The sequence below is a fragment of the Pantherophis guttatus genome, chromosome 15, assembly GCF_059756535.1.
Source record: "Pantherophis guttatus breed Tessera chromosome 15, ASM5975653v1, whole genome shotgun sequence".
NCBI lineage: Eukaryota > Metazoa > Chordata > Lepidosauria > Squamata > Colubridae > Pantherophis > Pantherophis guttatus.
This window is the reverse complement of record NC_142077.1, coordinates 1,892,501-1,914,527: the sequence shown is the minus strand read 5'-3', so window position 1 is coordinate 1,914,527 and position 22,027 is coordinate 1,892,501. Positions and strand designations below refer to the sequence as shown.

Sequence of the window (22,027 nt, the reverse complement as noted above, 5' to 3'; positions counted from 1 at the left end):
TTCCTCTTTTTGGCAGGGAGAGAGAGAGAGAGAGAGAGTTGCGTCACTAGGATTGCACGTCTGGCTGAAAACACGAAACAATAAAGATTTAAACACAATTTACAATCAGTCCGAAGTGTCAGGCACACCTTTAAACAGGTGTGTTCCAGGTCAAAAATTAATCTCCCGCAATCTGGACATATTTTTTTCTCTCTCTCTCCCTGGCTAGATAGATTACCAAGATCTGAAAGTTTCAAATTGTTTTGTTTTTTTTTTAATTGTTTCCCTGGTAAAAGTCTTGTTCGTGCAGATTCTAAAATGATTATCATTTTGGGAAAGCCTCAGAGCATTCAAACCTTGTGCCTGAAAACGTGTTGTGGATTTTATTGTGTAACCATGGAAAAAAACAACCACGGGAATTGCTGATTTATGATTTTTTATGATTTAGATAGCCCAGATTATAGAGAGAAAAGGAGTAGCTTTAGAGGTTAAAATAAGTTTGAATTTATAATTGCTGTGAAGTATATCAGAAGCCAATTCTTCACATCTATTGTCTTTCTTTCCTCCCCACCCCTTTGGCAAATAATTTTATGGGTAAATACAAAATAACACAAAAGGGGGGAAATTGGGAAGCGTACAATGGAGGGAATTGTAAAGCGATAAGAAAAATAATAATCCTGAAACAAATAGGTAGATAAAGAATAACATTTTCCAGTACAGATACAAAATATAGCAATCTTCTGTTTTAAATTAATATTTTAAATTAAGTAAATATATTAAAAACCATGCACACAGAGAGAGAGAGAGAGAGAAAGGAGAGAGAGATAAAGAGAGAGAGATAAAGAGAGATTGAGATAAAGAGAGAGAGAGATAAAGAGAGAGAGAGAGAGAAAGTCTGATAGCAAGAGACAGATTAAAGAGAGAGATAGAGAGAGAGAAAGAGAGAAAGAGAAAGACACAGAGAGATAAAGACAGATAAGGAGGGACAGATAAAGAGAGAGAGAGAAAGATAGATTGAGAGAAAGAGAGAGAAAGAGAGAGAGATAAATAGGGAGACAGAGAGATTGAGAGAAAAAGAAAGATAAACAGAGAGAGAGATAAAAGAGAGAGAGACAGATAGAGAGAAATAGAGAAAGACAGAGAAAGATAAAGACAGATAAAAAAGAGATAAAAAGAGAGCAAGATAAAGAGAGAGAGAGATAAAAGAGAGAGAGATAGACAGACAGACAGATAAAAGAGAGAGAGAAAGAGAGAGAAAGAAAGAAATATTTTTTCCAAAGAAATTTCTTGATCTTTGTGTAAAGTAATATAACACTTTTGTCATATCCACATCATCTGTTATTCCAATATTCCCTTCTTGTAAAATTGTTATCATTTTCTTTTCTTCTTCTTCGTTCTGCAACTCGGATGTCAATCACCTCCCCACTTTATTTGCAGATTCATCTTTATTTTCCAGGAATCATCATGACCTCAGCCAATATGTAGCTGGCATTTTCCTGTCTGGCCCCCAATTTAATCTGCTTTTTTTTTTTATTGGTTTATGTTTATAAGCATTTATAAGAGTGAATTGCTTGATGTTTCCAAAACGGAAAAGCGGAGTTGTGCTGAATAACCAGCTCGAGGCAATTTCTCGCACACATAACTCAGGAACGGCTTTTAAGAGTGAAATAAAACAGTGATGACAGTCTTCTGGATCAGACATTGAGTTTTAGCTCCACACTTTGCTGTCCCAGAGAAGGAGAAGGAGAAGGAGAAGGAGAAGGAGAAGGAGAAGGAGAAGGAGAAGGAGAAGGAGAAGGAGAAGAAGGAGAAGGAAGAAGGAAGAAGGAAGAAGGAAAGAAGTGAGAAGGAGAAGGAGGAAAGGAGAAGAAGGGAAAGGAGAAAGGAGAAAGGAGAAAGAAGGAAAAGGAAAGAAGAAGTGGTGATGGAGAAGGAGCAGGAGAAGGAAGAAGGAAAGAAGGAAAGAAGAGAGGAGGAGGAGGAGAAGGAAGAAGGAAGAAGGAAGAAGAAAAGAAGTGAGAAGGAGAAGGAGGAAGGGAGGAGAAGGGAAAGGAGAAAGGAGAAAGAAGAAAGAAGAAGGAAAGAAGAAGTGGTGATGGAGAAGGAGCGGGAGAAGGAAGAAGGAAAGAAGAGAGGAGGAGGAGGAGGAGACAGAGAGAGAGGAGGAGAAAGAGAAAAAGGAAGGAAAGAACAGGGGAGGGGAGGAGAAGGAAAGAAGGAGAAGGTGACGGAGAAGGAGAAGGAAGAAGGAAAGAAGAGAGAATGAGGAAGGGAGGAGAAGGGAAAGGAGAAAGAATTGGGAAAAGGAAAGAAGAAGTAATGACGGAGAAGAAGAAGGAAGAAAGAAAAAAGAGGGGGGGAAGGGGATGAGGAGGAGGAAAGAAGAAGGAAGAGGAGCAGAAGGAGAAGGAGAAAGAGAAGGAGGACTGTGGAATCCCTGGTGCTTTCTGAGTTGGTTATTTACTTGCAGACATTTAATAACCCAACTAGGCAACATCATCAGTGCTAGAAGGGAGCAGGGGTTGCTGCCTGCAAGCAAAGCTACTTATATATAAACAGAACGCAACCCCCACTCCCTGCCAGCACTGATGATGTTCCCTAAGTGGGTCGTGAAACGTCCACAAGAAAACAGCCAAGCTCAGAGAGCCCCAAGGGCCCCACAATCCTCCTCCTCCTCTCCTCAAACCCCCATCGCCTTCTAGCACTGATGACGTCCCTTAGCTGGGTCGTGAAATGTCCACAAGAAAACAGCCAAGCTCAGAGAGCGCCGAGGACCCCCCCCCAAACCCGTAACCTCATTCTCAAGAAAAACCTTGAGACCTGGCTCAAGGTCTTCCCCCCGACCCTTCCCTTCATCTGAACTCGCATGTGTGAAGCCCTTTATGCTCCTTCACACCAGGGTTAGCTGGAGGTAAATCTAGGAAGCAAACCAGTAGTGGGATTCAAATAATTTAACAACCGGTTCTCTGCCTTAATTCTTTCTTCCAGCAATCAGTCCATCAAACTGCTCAGAAAGTTAACAACCGGTTCGCCCGAAGTGGTGCGAACCGGCTGAATCCCCACCCCTGAAGGAAACCTAGCAAGCCACCTCCAATTCTGAAGACATCCTTTTCATTTTAATTTTTTAATTTAACGTCCCGTCCCGTTCCCGTCAAGTTTAATTCAACAGGTGCGGCTCGCGGGCCAGCGAGATCTCTCCTCGGTGGATGTCCTTTCCCTGGGGAGTGGGAGGGTGGGGGCCATCGCCCCACACTTCAACCGCGTCCCTCAGTTCTGAAGGACGGCCATAAAAATGACGTCTAACATTGCTCAACGCCGCACCCCATCCTTGGATTGTTTGCGGTTCGGACTTGTTTCTGTTTTACAACCACCGTCCTAACCAGTGCCATGAGATCCTAGTTATTCAGTAACCCAGGATTCCCTTTTTAAAAGCACCATTTTCTCGCCGTCAAAGTCAAAGGTCTCACTTGTCTTCCCCGGGCTAAGGAAGAGCTAGAATCACCGTTCCGCCATGAAGTCTTCTTGGATGTTGATTCTTGCTTTGTGCCTCCTGCCGGTCCTCGCCGAAGGCATCACCGTCCAGGTAATATTTACGGTGTGTAGTAGTTGAGGATTGCTCTTTGGGTTAGGAGAGTGAGAAGCTGGGATTTGCTCAATGCTGAGTTAGATGTCCAAAGGATGGACCTCTGTCGTCCAGGGTCTCTCTGGAGAACTTCAATCTTTCTTTCTTTCTTTCTTTCTTTCTTTCTTTCTTTCTTTCTTTCTTTCTTTCTTTCTTCTTTCTCTCTTTCTTTCTTTCTTTCTTTCTTCTTTCTTTCTTTCTTTCTTTCTTTTCTTTCCTTTCCCCACCCCCCCTTGGCAAATAATTTTTTAAATAATTCTTTTAATAATTTTAAATTTTGTATTGGCATGTGTTTTAGTTCTGGCGGTGCACCGCCCTGAGTCCACTAGGAGAAGGGCGGTATACAAATTAAATAAAAATAAATTTGATTGGTAAATACAAAATAACACAAAGGGTGGGGGGGGGGAAACATGGGAAGTGTAAAAATGGAGGGAATTGTAAAAGGTAGTAAGAAAAAAAAATATGTAGAAAAAGAGTAACCAGTGCAGCTACAAAATAGAGCAATCTTCTATTTTAAATTAAGTAAATATATTTAAAAACTGTGCAAAGAGAGAGAGAGAAAGAGAAAGAGAGAGAAAGAGATAACCCTGTTATTCTGTTATTTTGCTATTCTTTTTCCTTCCTTCCTTCCTTCCTTCCTTCCTTCCTTCCTCCCTCCCTCCATCCCTCCCTCCCTCCCTTCCTTCCTTCCTTCCTTCCTTCCTTCCTTCCCTCCCTCCCTCCCTCCCTCCCTCCCTCTTCACTTCCTTCCTTCCTATCCATCCCTTCCTTCCTTCCTTCCCATCCATCACATCTTTCCTTCCTTCCTTCCCAGCCCTTCCTTCCTTCCTTCCTTCCTTCCTTCCTTCCTTCCTTCCTTCCTTCCTTCCCTCCTTCCTTCTCCATCACTGGAGGTTTTTCAGAAGAGATTGGACAGCCCTTTTTCTGAAATGGCACATAGAGTTTTCCTGCTTGAGCAGGGGGTTGGACTAGAAGACCTCCAAGGTCCCTTCCCACTCTGCTATTCTCTCATTCGAATCCCAAATCAATTAAAATCACCTCCAGAAGTTGTGGGTGCTCCATTTCTGGAGCTTTTTGAGAAGCGAGAAATATGTTTTTTTTTTTCGTCTGTCCATCCTGCCCAGGTCCAAAATATGTCCTTCTCTTGGGATTCGATCAAAGCCTTGAAGAAGGTTCTGGATGCTGCACCCCAAAACCCCCGTTTCCGAAGCAGGGGACTGGAGCCTGCTTGCTTAGACCCCGAACTTCCCAGTGAATTCGCGCCTCTCTGCTCCACGCCGAAAGTTGCTGCTGTGTTTCGAACCCTCGGTAGGTAAAACTGACTGAGTTAAACCTTCATTGGAATCCTTGAGTTACGACCACATTTGAGGCCCCCCCATGTACGTCGCTAAGTGAAACATCTATTAAGTGAGTTTTGCCACCGTTGTTAAGCAAATCGCTGCCGTTGTTAAATGAGTACTGGACAGGCTAACCGTTCCTTTAGGGAGTGACAACGGCACTGAAAAAACGTGACTGTTTCACACTTACGACCATTGCAGCCTCCCCAGGGCCGGGTGATTAAAACCCAGATGTTTTCAGCCAGCGGCTCACATTTATGACGGTCGCAACATTCCCCTTTTGCGACCTTCGGGCGAGCAAACCCAACGGAGGAGCCAGATTCGCTTAACCACCGGGGTGAGCGATTCGCGAACTGCCGCGGCGGTAAGAAACATCGTAAAACTGGGAGCAAAATTCACTCAGCGCACGTCTCGCTTAGCAGCTGGAAATTTGGGGCTCAGTTGTGGGTCGTAAGTCGGCGACGGCTCGAATTTTATGCACCAAAACGGAAGGACGTTTTGATTCCCACAGTGGACAAATGACTACCTATATACAGCAAAATTGTGGAAAACTTTCGGGAAAAGTGTAATTTTCTAAAAGTAGCTAATCACACCACTTTTTTGGGGGGAGTAGTACCATAAAATTATATATCCATGGAAAGATAATTTAATGAAGAATGTAACGCCATAACTTTAATGAAGGATTTGCGATTAGAATAGCCGTCACCGTATAAAGAAGAAAAGTAAAACATGTAGAAAAAAAAAACGAGATATGCAAAAATGATCCCCATGTCGGTTAATCCTTCGTTGGGTAACTTTTAGCATGAATGACGGCCTTACAACGTCTTTTTATTTATTTATTTATTTATTTATTTATTTATTTATTTATTTATTTATTTATTTATTTATTTATTTATTTCCCACGGAGTGAACCAAGCCTTTGAGTTCTGCAGCTGTTATCATGTCAAACCAAGATGGAATGACGGCTTCCATTAACTGGGTTTTATGGCTGGGTCGCTTCTGACTAACCAGTTTCTTGAGTCGGAAAATCCATAGATTTTCAATTGGGTTAAGGTCTAGGCTATTCCCAGGCAGTGGAATAGGATGATCTTGAAACTCCCCCCCAAAATAGTGGTGTTATTACCCACCAAACCTCAAAAATACAACTTTCCCCAAAAGGTTTCCACCATTTTGGCCACTACCGTAACACGGCTGTTAAGTGAAGGTCGTACATCGAGGACTCCTCATCCCGCGAGGCGTGAGCCCGGCGATGGTCATTTGGCCATACCTGCTTCACGGCTCCGAAAGTTGCGTAAACCCCCCTGCCCTCCCCCCCCCCCGAGAGTTGTGTTATTTTGTCGTTTGTACGTCACAACGGAAAAATTCTGCAGCGATTCGTCCATCCGGATTGCAAATTCTCCAAAATTTAAGTCAGGACCTCGGTTTTGGGGGTGGGTGGGGGGTGTTTGCAAGTCCTGTTTCCTCCCCCCCCCGAAAGAATCCTCACCTAAATCATTGAATGGACAGTTTGCATGGGAGCCGGGAGGTCATCTAGCCCATCCTTGACCCCCCCGGGGCAGAAATTTGCAACTGTTTTTATCCCGTTCAGCTTCTGTCGAAATTTGGTCGCTGTCCCTCCAGGCATTGCTGAATATCTTTCTTGGGAAGATTTTTCCGATGACTAACTGACACTTACTTCCTGGTTGTTTTAACCCTTCCGTTCCGCTAGTCCTCATGAAGTACCTGAAGAACATCACGGGATACTTCCAGAGGACTCTGAGGCTTCTCCGCCGATCACTTTGGAAATTCAGAGTCTCGAAGTGGCTAAAGAGAAAATTATTAAGCTGGTTTCTCCCCGCCACCTTTTTTCCTGTTCCAATGAGTGTGTCTACCCTGCCTGGCTGTTGTTTCTTCTCTAGAACTTTTTTTTAAAAAATGGAAAAACTCCCTTGGGATTTAAACAAATAAGCCGGAGAGAGGCGAATGCTTCTTCTTTTGAACTACTTTTGTTATAGTTTTTTTTTTTTTTAAATTACTTTGTGTGAAACCCTCAGTGCTCTCTGAGCTTAGTTGTTTTCTTGAAGACGTTTCATGATCCAGCAAGGGAACATCATCAGTGTTAGGAGGGAGTGTGGGTTTGTTTGATCTCCGTTTATATACAAGTGGCTTGGCTGTCACCGTTGGGGGAGAGTACACTTGGCAGATCCTCAATTGGGCTGTTGTTTACTCACACAAACATTGTCAGGACATGCCGCTTATATAGGAAAAGAGAGCAAAAAACCCCTTCCCTTCAAACACTGATAATGTAACCTAGTTGGGTCATTAAACGTCTGCAAGTAAACAACCAAGCTCAGAGTGCATCAAGTGCACCCCACAGTCTTTTTCTTCCTCCTCCTCCTTCTCCACCTCCTTCTCCTCCTCCTCCTCCTCCTCCTCCTCCTCCTCCTCCTCCTCCTCCTCCTCTTCTTCTTCTTCTTCTTCTTCTTCTTCTTCTTCTTCTTCTTCTTCTTCTTCTTCTTCTTCTTCTCCTCCTCCTTCTCCTCCTCCTCCTCCTCCTCCTCCTCCTCCTCCTCCTCTTCTTCTTCTTCTTCTTCTTCTTCTCCTTCTCCTCCTCCTCCTCCTCCTCCTCCTCCTCCTCCTCCTCTTCTTCTTCTTCTTCTTCTTCTTCTTCTTCTTCTTCTCCTTCTCCTCCTCCTCCTCCTCCTCCTCCTCCTCCTCCTCCTCTTCTTCTTCTTCTTCTTCTTCTTCTTCTTCTCCTTCTCCTTCTCCTCCTCCTCCTCCTCCTCCTCCTCCTCCTCCTCCTCTTCTTCTTCTTCTTCTTCTTCTCCTTCTCCTCCTCCTCCTCCTCCTCCTCCTCCTCCTCCTCCTCTTCTTCTTCTTCTTCTTCTTCTTCTTCTTCTTCTCCTTCTCCTCCTCCTCCTCCTCCTCCTCCTCCTCTTCTTCTTCTTCTTCTTCTTCTTCTTCTCCTTCTCCTCCTCCTCCTCCTCCTCCTCCTCCTCCTCCTCCTCCTCCTCCTCTTCTTCTTCTTCTTCTTCTTCTTCTTCTTCTCCTCCTCCTCCTCCTCCTCCTCCTCCTCCTCCTCCTCTTCCTCCTTCTCCTTCCCACAAACGCCCTTCCCTTGAAACACTGATGATGTTACCTACTTGGGTCATGAAACGTTTGCAAGAAAGCACCAAGCTCAGAGCTACCCAGAGTCCCTTCTACCAATTTCCTCTCTAACGATTTATAATTACTCGGTCGTAGCACTCATAGATGGTTGATAGGTTGGGTGGCACAGAGAATTCGGGCAACTTCTAGCAACTTCTTTAAGAGCGAAGTCGCTCAGGTGAACGGGTGTCGGGGAAGATCTCTTGAACCCGTCTTGTCTTCCTTGTCTTCAGACGCCATCGCCAGCGACCCCGAGACCTGCGAAATCTGCTTTAACGTCGCCTGTTCCGGGTGTTAAGTGAGAACCAGCCGTGCTCTCCACTGGTGATCGCCTGGTGGTCACCCATCCTACAAACCTCATGTTCGAAGTCACCTCTGGGTCATCGCCGTAGAATTCAGGACTGGCATCGAGAGAGACGGGGGAAAGGACACGGAAAACCAGCCACGATCCTGGAAACAAACCCACAAAGCCTCCTTCTCAGTAGCTGCGTTCACACATTACCACCCCCCCACCCTCCCCCAAGCCATTGTTTCCTTAACCGTGGTTTGTTGGGCAAACCACACTGAGATGGCTTCCGAAGCACGCTCGGTTTACTTTTGAACCGTAAAACTTTGTTTGATCGAAACTAAGCCCAACATAAGATAGAAACTGTACTTTTTGGCTCCACTGCTCCTGCTTAGGCAGGGGGTTGGACTAGATGACCTCGAGAGTCCCTTCCAACTCTTGTTAACCTAAGCTAATCTAAAGATATGTTTGCTTTTTAACTCTTTGCCGCAAAGTTAGCATCCTTTGCTATGTTTCTGCCACTTTTTTCTCCAAGTTCACTCCACTCCCTGCCCACAGCTGCTTCGGGCTTTTTCTTCTCCTCCATCCCTTCCCTTCAATAAATTTATTTTTGTACTTCTGTAACTCTTAAATCTCCTGCTCTGCTCTCTCCGCCTTTGGTGGGTGGGAGCCCCTGAGCGCCATAAAAATGCCCATCCATCCTTCCAAAACAATGAAGCTGTCCTGATGGGAAAGAGATTATTCGGTCAATAAAATGCTTTTACGGGGCAATTATCCTCTAAACTTGAGCTGCCGTCCTTCTGGATTAAGTGAGACAGGATTTACGGGAGAAGGTTAAAGGTTTACAGCTAGTCCTCCAAGTTACGACCGTAATGGAGTCAGCCCATTAGGGTTGTAAGTCAGCAATGGTCGTAAAATGAACCCGTCCCATGACCGAATGCTCTAACACTGGAGGTTTTTAAGAAGAGGTTGGACAAATGTTTTTGTCCGTAGGATCTCTTACTTGGACATGGGGTTGGACTAGAAGACCTCCAGGATCCCTTCCATCCCTAGGATTCTATGATTCTGAGAGAGAGAAGGTACATGACAGAGAGATGGATGGATGGATGGATGGATGGATAGATAGATAGATAGATAGATAGATGGATGGATAGGATTCATGACAGAGCGAGGGAGGCAGAGAGGAAGGAATGGATGGGTGGATGGATGGATAGATAGATAGATAATAGATATGATATTTAGAGAGAGAGAGAGAAAGATAATAGAGAGAGATGAGAGAGAGAGAGAGATGATGGATGGATGGATGGATGGATAGATAAATAGATAGATAATAGATATGATAGCTAGAGTGAGAGAGAGAAAGATAATAGAAAGAGATGAGAGAGAGAGATGATGGATGGATGGATGGATGGATGGATGGATGGATGGATGGATGGATAGATGATAGATAGATAGATAGATAGATAGATAGATAGATAGATAGGATTCATGACAGAGTGAGGGAGGCAGAGAGGAAGGAATGGATGGGTGGATGGATGGATGGATAGATAGATAGATAATAGATATGATATTTAGAGAGAGAGAGAGAAAGATAATAGAGAGAGATGAGAGAGAGAGAGAGATGATGGATGGATGGATGGATAGATAGATAGATAATAGATATGATAGCTAGAGTGAGAGAGAGAAAGATAATAGAAAGAGATGAGAGAGAGAGATGATGGATGGATGCATGGATGGATGGATGGATGGATGGATAGATAGATGATAGATAGATAGATAGATAGATAGATAGATAGATAGATAGATAGATAGGATTCATGACACAGAGAGGGAGGCAGAGAGGGAGGAATGGATGGATGGATGGATGGATGGATAAATAGATAGATTATTATCAACAGAAACAGAAGTTAGAAATATGGAAAGATTAAGAGAAGGATTAATCACCTAAGGGAGGTTTATTAAAATGGAGAAGTAAATATTATTGCTGTGATGAGATCGATACTAATGGGATGAATATTATTGCTCATATCATGATGACTATTTCTCAAAATTAATCTCATGCAGATTACACACTGTTTATACAGAAGGGGAATTTTTTTGTATTTAATAAAAACTCTTAAAACTTGGTGGGGGGGAGAGAGAGGTCTATCTCCACGGAGAATGAAGTCGGCCAGGGTTGACCGAAACCGAGGAAAACAGAAGGAGGGGGGTTGAGATAGCCCCGGGGAGCGGGGGGACGACACACAATCCCACCAAACCAGTCTGGCCAGCAAAACCAGGCCCTAATTTGGAGAGGTTCTCCTCGAAGCTGCCTTAGGACCATCGGTGAGTCAACCTCTGGAGATGCTTCCAAAAACATCTCCTCTAGGTTTCTCGTGCCCCTAAGGATAGCCTCCTCGACTTTTCGCGACCGTCCCAAGTTACGACGGCCCTGAAAAAAAAGGTGACCCCCCCCAAGACCGTTTGTCACACCGATGACCTCCGCGGCATCTCCGCGGGGTCACGGGTTCGAAATTGGCGACGGGCTCTCCCTCTTAGTGACTTTCCTCTGTGTCCCCTTTGGTGGCAGCGAAGTCCACGAGGGAACCCCGGTTCGCTTACCAACCCGAGTTGCTGATTTAAGGGCGGCAGGGATTCCCCTTAATGACGGCAGCAAGGGAAGTCGCAAAACGAGGCAAGGGGTAAAACGTCTCGCTGAATGGCGGAAAGCTGGGGCTCAGTTGCATGTCGTAAGTCAAGGGCTTCCTGGCCTTGGTGGAAAGCGACAGCTGGTCTTTAAGCAGATGTTTTGGGGTGCCATTCCCCCCCAAGATGGGTTGAATGTCCAATGAACATCAACTGCACATCGATTACATGCGCCAATTAGGCCTTCCTTCCTCTTGGGAGGGGGGGAGAAAGGGGGCTGCCCCCAGGGAAGTGACTCGCAGGCAGTGAAGGTCACTGCCTACGCGAGGTTGCAACAGGAGGGCTGCCGAAGCCGTGGGGCTCTGCCTCCCTTCCCTGGGATGGCGCCTGTGGGCCAGAGACGGTCCAGGTGTGGGAAGGCCTGTGCATGCATCCGAAGGTCATGCGCTCAGGTGCAGCTGCTCCCCAAAAGGTGGAGACCCTCCAGGCTCAACCGGGGGGAAAACATCGGTTGAGTCACGGAGGGAGAAAGAGTTTGAGTTTCTGTGGCCGGAGAGGGGGAGGGAGGGAGGGAGAAAGGATGGGTGGGTGGGAAGGAAGGAAGGAAGGAAGGAAGGAAGGAAGGAAGGAAGGAAGGAAGGAAGGAAGGAAGGAAGGAAAATTTCATTTTAATGTAGGCCAATTAGTGTGCATTCAAAGTGACAATAAAGTTATTCTAAGCAGAAGGAAGGAAGGAAGGAAGGAAGGAAGGAAGGAAGGAAGGAAGGAAGGAAGGAAGGAAGGAAAATTTCATTTTAATGTAGGCCAATTAGTGTGCATTCAAAGTGACAATAAAGTTATTCTAAGCAGAAGGAAGGAAGGAAGGAAGGAAGGAAGGAAGGAAGGAAGGAAGGAAGGAAGGAAGGAAGGAAGGAAGGAAGGACTTCTAGTCCAACCCCTACTCAGGAATTTGTGCCAAGTGACTGTCCAGTGTCTTCTTCAAAGCCTCCAGTGATGGAGCAGCCACAACGTCCGGAGGCAACTGACAGAAAAAAAAACATGGATATTTTTCCACTTCCATCATCTCTTCCTCCTTCTCCTCACCTCCACATCCGAGTTGAGGGATGCTGCGTGCATGACCTCCACCCTGCCCTCACCTCCGTCCAGCTTTACCGTGACAAAACCCCAGAGGGATGTCCAGGCTGAGGAAGACCTTCCTCCTCCCCAAATGTCATGGGGGCAGAAATGCAGCCCAGCAGGAAATGCGAAAGTTCAACTGACGCATGGGGGCAGCTCCGGAGAGCCCTTAAAAACACCCTTAGGAGGACCCTGATTATGCATGAGTCCTTCCACAAAGTCCTGGAGATGAAAGGCCTCCAAACTGCGGTAAGAAGTTCTGTTTCTCCTTCTTCTTCTTCTTCTTCTTCTTCTTCTTCTTCTTCTTCTTCTTCTTCTTCTTCTTCTTCTTCTTCTTCTTCTTCTTCTTCTTCTTCCCCTTCTTCTCCTCCTTCTCCTTCTTTTTTCCCCTTTTCCTCTTCTTCTCCGTCTCCGTCTCCATCTTCTCCTTCTTCCACTTTTCCCTCTTTTCCCTCTTTTCTTCTCCTTCTTCTCCTTCTCGTCCTTCTCATCTTCCTCCTCCTCCTTTTTTCCCCTCTTCCTCTCCTTCTCTGTCTCCGTCTCCTTCTCCTCCTTCTCCTTCTTCCTCTTTTCCCTTCTCCTTCTCCTTCTCCTTCCTCCATCACGATTTTTATTTATTATTATTATTATTCTTTTATTCATTAAACATGAAACTCAGTCAACTGAACATTTAAAAATGCATCACAAATACTATTGACTGGTGCTAATGGTTGATACGGGTTGCTGCCAACGTCCTAGGGATCAAGAAAATACCTTCTTAAAATTATTATTTTTTAATAAATTATTATTAATTTTAAAATTATTTAAAATTATTATTATCTCTTTTATTCATTAAACATGAAACTCAGTCTATTATTATTATCTCTTTTATTCATTAAACATGAAACTGTCTATTATTATTATTATTATTAGTTAATCTTTAGTGAGATTCACAGCCTTTGAGGCTGGTTAATAGCTTAGCAGCTCGAGTTCTAACCAAGGATCTAGGAACTGTTAATTATTAAACTAAACTGTTGTTGTTGTTGTTATTATTATTATTATTATTATTATTATTATTATTATTATTATTATTATTATTATTATTATTATTATTATTATAATTGGCCCTTGGGCCCTATCGAAGTGCAGAGTTTCCAGAAACAAATTATTCCTGACATTCGATAAAATGCAATCTAAAATGAAATTGGAATAAAATACAGTAAGCTTTTTTAAAAAAAGGTTGAGTTTGCCTGATCAAAGAGAATCCCGAATGATGAAAGTGACTTGATGCGAGGGCATTTGAGAGGGAAGATCCCTTGGTGGAGATAGAACCAAATGATCAAGAAGAATAAAAAGGATCTAATTATTTCATTATGATTCTGTGGAGACCCCGGAATAAAACAGAAAAGCAATTTATTCCTTCGGCTTCCCTCTTATTTTCTTTTGTTCTGAAAATTAAGCCGCGCAGAAAAATATTGGGAGAATATAGACAGATAGGGGGGGGGGGAAATCTTGCCCATTTATTCGTTGTTTATTAAATTTATAGGCCACCAATCTCACCCATATTTTTGTTTGTTTGTTTACAAAGATTATAATTGCTTACGAAGATCTTGTAAACATCATCTTTTTAAGACTAGAAAGGTTATGTTTAAAAGATATGCTTTGGCCACCCATCACAGGGCAACTTGAGATGACAATATGATCTACAGGCTGGGTTCGCGGAATGCCACGATGGTCATAAGTGCGAGGATCGGTCGTAGGACACTCAACAAACGAGTGCATGGTTTAAAAAGGGCCTCTGGTTGAGTTGGCGTGCTCCAGCACAGTCTTTTACAAATGCACATGGATTATTGTTAATTTTTTTGTATTTTAATCCAACACCCTGTAGGCAGTCCTTTAATCAAGTCAGCGTTGGATTTGCAAGATTCGATCTGCCTTGCGAATTAATTTTTTTTTTAATGCTTCTCTCTTCTCTTTTCAGCTTCTAGGCATTCTCCTCACTCTCTCCTTCAGTTGTAAGTACTCACAACCTCCTCTTGTTTGTAGTTTTAATCTCTGTCCCCAGATGATTGCATATAATTTTTGTTTAGATTTCCAATCATATGCAACGACAACGAAGCACTGATGGCATTATGTAGTTGGGTCATAAAACGTCTGTGAGGAAACTACCAAGCTAAGAGAGAGCACTAAGGATCCCATAGTCCTCCTCCTCCTCCTCTTCCTCCTCCTCCTCTTCCTCCTCCTCCTCCTCCTCCTCCTCCTCCTCTTTGCAAATCCACACCCTTCTAGTACTGATAATGTTACCGACTTCGGTCATGAATTAGCTCCAAGCTCAGAGAACATCCTACAGTCCTCTTCCTCCCCCACTTCCTCTTCCTCCTCCTCTTCTTCCTCCTTCTCCCCTTCTCCTTCTCCACCAAACCCTTCTCCCTTGTAGCACTGATAATGTTACCTAGTTGGGTCATGAAAGGTCTCCAAGAAAACCAACAGGCTCAGAGAGCACCAAGGGCCCCACAATCCTCCTCTCCTCCTCTTCCTCTTCCTCCTCCTCCTCCTCCCCCACCCTCAGGTAGGGGCTCATCATGGGCCGTCTGGGCCAGATGGGATTCGGAAGACAATCCTGCCCAGCGCGGCAATTCACAAAACAACGAAGGCAGGGCTGGCAAAATTGAGGGCCGCACTCGGTTGTCGCAGCTTGAGCTCCACAATAAGAAGAAGCAAATTTATTCTTTGACATTTTAATTGAAGGGAAACGAACGCAAACCCGTTCCGGATTCGCGTAGTTTTATTCGATTGATTGGACTGAGTCAACTGCTATGCCTAGATTTATGTACAGGGATACCGTTTGCAAAAAGAGCTCCATTCTTCCGTTTGAAACGTGGCGGTTTGGACTCCCATGGGATCCCTTCGTGGGCTCCCGTCTCTGGAATTGGGGAGGGGGAGCAGGGTGGTCCCCCTGCTTTCGGGGTCCCGGTCTTGACACCCCACAAAGTGCCCGCCGTTACGGCACACGGGTGCTGCCTTTTTTAACAACACCTCCTTAAGGCCTGAAGCTACTGCATTCTGTTTGCAACACAATCTAGTCTCAACAGCCCTGTGACGTTGTCTGTTTTTCCCCAGGTGCTGAAGACACGAAAAGTCCTACAAATGGTTAGTAATTTTCCTATTTCTCTCTCAAGGCTTTGGGTTGGCCCAGAGGTCTAGGATCTCCTGCTTGAGTAGAGGGTTGGACTAGAAGACCTCCAAACTCCTTTAGCTCTATTCTGATTGACTGGTAAAAATAGAATCAGATATCTCCAAACAAAGATTTTGTGGTCCTTCTAGAAGATGATTTGATGGGTAGCAGTGGCTAGAGAAAGTCCTGCCCTTGATGTGTGAGAGGTCTTCCTTGGCATTGTCAAAATAAGCAAAATATGAGGTGGACCTATGGAAGTGTCCTCAGACTCATTGAGGCCAGGTATCTGTGATAGGTTTGTGACTTACCTCTTCTCTTCAGGACCTACCCACCAGGTACCAATAAGACCCAAGACAACTTTCCCTGCCCCAAAGACTCCACACCCTGAACCGGAAGGGACAACCGAGAGCTTCAAAGGAGGTAAAGATGGAAACCATTAAATTTTGGGAGTTGACTTGATGGAAAACGCTCGGTGTAAGATACGACCTTCTGTTGGACACCAGAATCATCCTTGGTGTCTTCTGTCATATCAGTTGGGTCTAGCTATGGAAATGGAAGTGTCCCAAGCCAGTTGAAGAGGTCTACTTTGAGCTCCCCAATTGACTTGCCTCTTTTCTTCAGGACCTACCCCCCAGGTACCAGTCAGACCCAAGACAACTCTTCCCAAATTGAAGACTCCCCACCCTGAACCGGAAGAAACGACGGAAAGCTTCAATGGAGGTAATGATGGAATCAGAAATATTCAATCAAAGATTTTGTGGCCTAACCTTGACCCTAATCCCAACCCAAACCCCAATCCCAATCCCAGCCCCAACCCCAACCCTAACCCTAGTGTCTTCTGTCATATTTGTTTGACCTAACTGTGCTGATGGAAGTATCTACAGAAGGTTGAAGTGAGGCACCTGTGAAACAGGTCCACCCTGAAACTCCTATTTTCTGACTTGTGTCCTCACTTCAGGCCCAACACCCCAGGTGCCAGTCAGACCCAAGCCAACTTTCCCTCAACCCAAGACCCCACACCGCGAACCAGAAGAGACAACGGAGAACTTCAAAGGAGGTAAAGACAAAATCAAAAACGTTGTGGACCTCTTCAATGTGGAGTATCTGTAGCCACCTGAAGCTCCCACTTTCTGACTTGTGTCCTCTCTTCAGAACCTACCCCCCAGGTGCCGGTCAGACCCAAGCCAACTTTCCCTGCACCCAAGACCCGACAACCCCAAGTAGAAGAGACAACAGAGAACTTCAAAGGAGGTAAAGATGGAATCAGAAACGTTCAAAGAAGTTATGAACCTCTTGGAAGATGAGCGATGGGAAGCACCATCCAACAGTGATGCCTTCTGTTGATGCCGTTGACATCCCTGGTGGCATAGGTTCCTCACAAAATCCACACTTTCTGATTTGCCCCTTTTCATCAGGACCTACCCCCCAGGTGCCGGTCAAACCCAAGACCACTTTCCCTGCCCCCAAGACCCGACACCTCCAAGTAGAAGAAACAACAGAGAACTTCAAAGGAGGTATGAATGGAATCAGAAACATTCAATGAAAGATTTCATGGTCCTCTTGGAAGATGAGTAGATGGGAAGCAGCGTCCAGAGATGACACCTTCTTGTGGTGGTGTTGACCTCCTAAATGTCTTCTTTCACATTTGTTTGGCCCAATTGTGCTGATGGAAGTATCTGCAGAAGGTTAAAGTGAGTTATCTGTGAAACAGGTCACCCTGAAGCTCCCACTTTCTGACTTGTGTCCTCTTTTCAGGCCCTACCCCCCAGGTACCAGTCAGACCTAAGACCACTTTCCCTGCCCCCAAGACCCGACAACCCCAAGTAGAAGAAACAACAGAGAACTTCAAAGGAGGTAAAGATGGAATCAGAAATATTCAATGAAAGATTTTGTGGTCCTCTTGGAAGATGAGTAGATGGGAAACACGTCCAACAATGACACCTTCTGTTGATGGTGTTGACATCCCTGGTGTCATAGCTTCCTCACAAAACCCACACTTTCTGATTTGCCCCTTTTCATCAGGACCTACCCCCCAGGTGCCGGTCAGACCCAAGACCACTTTCCCTGCACCAAAAACTCCACACCGCGAACCAGAACAGACAACAGAGATCTTCAAAGGAGGTAAAGATAGAATCAGAAACGTTCAAAGAATTTATGGTCCTCTCGGAAGACAACTTGATGACACCTTCTTCTAGTGGTGTTGACGTCCTAGGTGTCTTCTGTCACGTTGGTGTTCTCTGAAAGCCGAAATATGGGGAGGACTTATGGAGGTCATATGAACTCTTCTCAGGTCCGAAGCCTTCACAGGAAGTTGAAGGTTGATATCTGTGATACGTCACTGTCTAGTCCCACTTTCTGATTTGTGTCCTCTCTTCAGAACCTACCCCCCAGGTGCCGGTCAGACCCAAGACCACTTTCCCTGCACCCAAGACCCGACAACCCCAACTAGAAGAAACAACGGAGAACTTCAAAGGAGGTAAAGATGGAATCAGAAACATTCAAAGAAGTTGTGGACCTCTTGGAAGATGAGTAGATGGGAAGCAGTGTCCAGAGATGACACCTTCTTCTGTTGATGTTGACCTCCTAAATGTCTTCTTTCACATTTGTTTGGCCCAATTGTGCTGATGGAAGTATCTGCAGAAGGTTGAAGTGATTTATCTGTGAAACAGGTCACCCTGAAGCTCCCACTTTCTGACTTGTGTCCTCTCTTCAGAACCTACCCCCCAGGTGCCGGTCAGACCCAAGACCACTTTCCCTGCACCCAAGACCCGACAACCCCAACTAGAAGAAACAACGGAGAACTTCAAAGGAGGTAAAGATGGAATCAGAAACATTCAAAGAAGTTGTGGACCTCTTGGAAGATGAGTAGATGGGAAGCAGTGTCCAGAGATGACACCTTCTTCTGGTGATGTTGACCTCCTAAATGTCTTCTTTCACATTTGTTTGGCCCAATTGTGCTGATGGAAGTATCTGCAGAAGGTTGAAGTGATTTATCTGTGAAACAGGTCACCCTGAAGCTCCCACTTTCTGACTTGTGTCCTCTCTTCAGGCCCTACCCCCCAGGTCCCCGTCAGACCCAAGACCACTTTCCCTGCACCCAAAACCAGACAACCCCAACTAGAAGAGACAACGGAGAACTTCAAAGGAGGTAAAGATGGAATCAGAAACATTCAAAGAATTTATGGTCCTCTCGGAAGACAACTTGATGACACCTTCTTCTAGTGGTGTTGACGTCCTAGGTGTCTTCTGTCACATTGGCGTTCTCTGAAAGACGAAATATGGGGAGGACTTATGGAGGTCATATGAACTCTTCTTAGGTCTCTTTGATGATATTTGTTTGGTCTAAATAAGCAGACCAAAGTCTTCACACGAAGTTGAAGGTTGATATCTGTGATACGTCACTGTCTAGTCCCACTTTCTGACTTGTGTCCTCTCTTCAGAACCTACCCCCCAGGTGCCAGTCAAACCCAAGACCACTTTCCCTGCACCAAAAACTCCACACCGTGAACCAGAACAGACAACGGAGAACTTCAAAGGAGGTAAAGTTGGAATCAGGAACCTTCAATGAAAGATTTCGTGGTCCTCTTGGAAGATGAGTAGATGGGAAGCAGTGTCCAGAGATGACACCTTCTAGTGGTGGTGTTGACCTCCTAGATGTCTTCTTTCACATTTGTTTGGTCTAGTTATGCAGATGGAAGCATCTTCAGTAGATTAAAGTGAAGGATCTGTAGACCCCAAATTCTGACTTTCCTCTTTCCTTCAGGCCCTACGCCCCAGGTGCCGGTCAAACCCAAGACCACTTTCCCTGCACCCAAGACCCGACAACCCCAACTAGAAGAAACAACAGAGAATTTCAAAGGAGGTAAAGATGGAACCAGAAACATTCAAAGAAGTTGTGGACCTCTTGGAAGATGAGGGATGGGATGTACCATCCAACAAGGACACCTTCTGTTGATGGTGTTGACCTCCTAGGTGTCTTCTTTCACATTTGTTTGGCCTAGTTATGCAGATGGAAGCATCTTCAGGAGATTAAAGTGAAGTATCTGTAGCCCCCAAATTCTGACTTGCCCCTTCTCTTCAGGCCCTACCCCCCAGGTGCCGATCAGACCCAAGACCACTTTCCCGGCACCAAAGACCCCACACCACGAACCAGAAGAAACAACGGAGAGCTTCAAAGGAGGTAAAGTTGGTATGAAAAATGTTCAAAGATGTGGGTCCTTGGACGATGACTTGAAGGGAAACACCAGCCAGAGAGGACCACGTTCGGTGGTGTTGACCACCAAGGTGTGTTTGGTGACATTGGCATTCTCCAAACAAGCAAAATATGAGGTCGACCTATGGAAGTGTCCTCAACAGATTCCTTTCTAGACTCAATATCTGACTAACCTCTTCTGGCCAGGTCCAACCCCCCCAAAAAGAACTCTTCCAGAATCAAACACTCCACAGCCCGAAGTAGAGGTGACAACAGAGAGCTTCAAGGGAGGTAAAGATGGAAATCCAGATATTCAACCAACTAGGAATGTTCAGTCAAAAATTTTGGAAGTTTTGTTGATGGAATCCACTGCTGGAACATCTCATTTTTTTGGGGGGGTGCTAGAAACATCTTGGAGGTCTTCTGTTGTATTTCTTTGGTCAAAACATTGAAATGTCCTTAGTTGGTTGAAGGGTGATGTCTCCAGCAGGTCATTCTGAAGCCCCCCCCCATTTTCTGACTTACCTCTCCTGTTCAGGTCCTACACCCCAAGCGCCAATCCAACCCAAAACCACTTTTCCGGTACCCAAGACTCCACCCTCCAAAATTGAAGAAACCACCAAGAGCTTCAAAGGAGGTAAAGATGGATCCAGAAATGTTCAAAGATCTTGTGGTCCTCCTTGAAGATGAATGATGGGAAGCACCAGCCAGAGATGACACCTTCTTTTGTTGGGGTTCACATCCTTTTGTCAAATGGCCACTCTCCAAACAAGCAAAGTGTGAGGTGGACCTATAGAAGTGTCCTCAACGGATTGACGTGTGAGATCTGTGATAGCTTCCCTTCTAGACTCACCATCAGACTCACCTCTTCTTGTCTTCTGACTCCCAGACGCCGGTCAGACCAAAAACAACTCTTCCAGGAGCCAAGACTCCGTAGCAAATTCTTCCCATTTTTAACATCCAATCGGTGATCTTTGATTCCTGGGCCAAATGTTGTGTTGGGTCAACCCCGATACCTGAATTTGAGACTCTTTAGCGATGTGGTGGCTCAGTGACTAAGATGCTTAGCTTGTCGATCGAAACGTCGGCAGTTCGGGGGTTCGAATCCCTAGTGCCGCGTAACGGGGTGAGCTCCCGTGACTTGTCCCAGCTTCTGCCAACCTAGCAGTTCGAAAGCACGTTAAAAAAAATGCAAGTAGAAAAATAGGGACCACCTTTGGTGGGAAGGGAACAGCATTCCGTGGACCTTTGGCGTTGCGTCATGCCGACCACATGACCACGGAGACGTCTTCGGACAGCGCTGGCTCTTCGGCTTTGAAACGGAGATGAGCAACGCCCCCTAGAGTCGGGAACGACTAGCACATACGTGCCAGGGGAACCTTTACCTTTATCTTTAGAGAGAAAATAACAGGGAGAGTTTTCCGCTGAGTAACTTTTCTGGATTATCTGGTCAGAAAACTGGTTGCAGCCGGTTTAATCCTCCCACTGAGCTGCCCGTCTTCTGGTTTTTATGGCCTGTGTCTATTTCTGTCTCACCAGGAGAAAATGGAGGAGACAAAACCGCAGCCCCAACGCCGGATTCTAAAATCGACAAGTGTCCTCAGGGATCCACGGAAGGTAGGAATCCTAAATCTCATTTTCTGGACTGCCGTAAGCTGGAGGAAGAAGAGAGTTGTTGTGGGGTATCTCTAGGCATAGTGTGCAGCCAAAAAAAAAACTTTTATAACAATTTGAAGGAATGCCGCCTTCATCCTTAGTTTTTAAAAAATGGAGTTTTCAGCACAAGGGACAGCAACAGCTTCAAGAAATTGAAGGATGGACGAAAGGAAGGAAGGAAGGAAGGAAGGAAGGAAGGAAGGAAGGAAGGAAGGAAGATCACAGTATAGAAGAATAGAAAAAGAAATTGAAGGATGGACTAAGGAAAGGAAGGAAGGAAGGAAGGAAGGAAGGAAGGAAGGAAGGAAGGAAGGAAGGAAGGAAGGAAGGAAGGAAGGAAGGAAGATCACAGTGTAGAAGAATAGAAAAAGAAATTGAAGGATGGACGAAAGGAAGGAAGGAAGGAAGGAAGGAAGGAAGGAAGGAAGGAAGGAAGGAAGGAAGGAAGGAAGATCACAGTATAGAAGAATAGAAAAAGAAATTGAAGGATGGACGAAAGGAAGGAAGGAAGGAAGGAAGGAAGGAAGGAAGGAAGGAAGGAAGGAAGGAAGGAAGGAAGATCACAGTGTAGAAGAATAGAAAAAGAAATTGAAGGATGGAGGAAAGGAAGGAAGGAAGGAAGGAAGGAAGGAAGGAAGGAAGGAAGATCACAGTATAGAAGAATAGAAAAAGAAACTGAAGGATGGACGAAGGAAAGGAAGGAAGGAAGGAAGGAAGATCAGAGTATAGAAGAATAGAAAAAGATTGAAGGAAGGAAGGATGGATGAAGGAAAGGCAGGAAGGAAGGAAGATCAGAGTATAGAAGAATAGAAAGAGAAATTGAAGGAGGCAAGGACGGATGGATGGATGAAGGGAACGAAAGGAAGGAAGATCAGAGTATAGAAGAATAGGAAAAGAAATTGAAGGAAAAGAAAAGAAAAGGAGGAAGGAAAGA

At 45.1% G+C, this 22,027-nt stretch overlaps 2 protein-coding genes across 2 annotated transcripts in view; both read left to right on the top strand.

Annotated features, from left to right (window-relative positions):
• The first annotated feature begins 2,212 nt into the window (after positions 1–2,212).
• GUCA2A (guanylate cyclase activator 2A) lies at positions 2,213–8,974 on the top strand. Its single transcript, XM_060684738.2, has 3 exons — positions 2,213–3,562; positions 4,726–4,909; positions 8,298–8,974. Exons 1-3 carry the CDS (start codon positions 3,491–3,493, stop codon positions 8,360–8,362), a joined length of 321 nt encoding a protein of 106 aa, XP_060540721.2. The 5' UTR covers positions 2,213–3,490; the 3' UTR covers positions 8,363–8,974.
• A 3,260-nt stretch (positions 8,975–12,234) lies between these two features.
• LOC117656607 (uncharacterized) overlaps positions 12,235–22,027 on the top strand; it is a 20,374-nt gene continuing 10,581 nt past the window's right edge. The window contains exons 1-6 of the mRNA XM_034404788.2: positions 12,235–12,340; positions 14,052–14,085; positions 15,191–15,220; positions 15,567–15,665; positions 15,867–15,965; positions 20,977–21,054. Coding sequence (XP_034260679.2) covers positions 12,290–12,340; positions 14,052–14,085; positions 15,191–15,220; positions 15,567–15,665; positions 15,867–15,965; positions 20,977–21,054 — 391 coding nt within the window. The 5' untranslated portion in view covers positions 12,235–12,289. The remainder of the gene's footprint in view (positions 12,341–14,051; positions 14,086–15,190; positions 15,221–15,566; positions 15,666–15,866; positions 15,966–20,976; positions 21,055–22,027) is intronic.

Excerpts from the sequence above, each read along its gene's own strand:
- GUCA2A (XM_060684738.2), top strand. The coding sequence starts at position 3,491 with ATGAAGTCTTCTTGGATGTTGATTCTTGCTTTGTGCCTCCTGCCGGTC. Across the intron at positions 3,563-4,725 it reads CCGAAGGCATCACCGTCCAG|GTCCAAAATATGTCCTTCTC; the intron begins GTAATATTTACG and ends CATCCTGCCCAG. Across the intron at positions 4,910-8,297 it reads TGCTGTGTTTCGAACCCTCG|ACGCCATCGCCAGCGACCCC; the intron begins GTAGGTAAAACT and ends CCTTGTCTTCAG.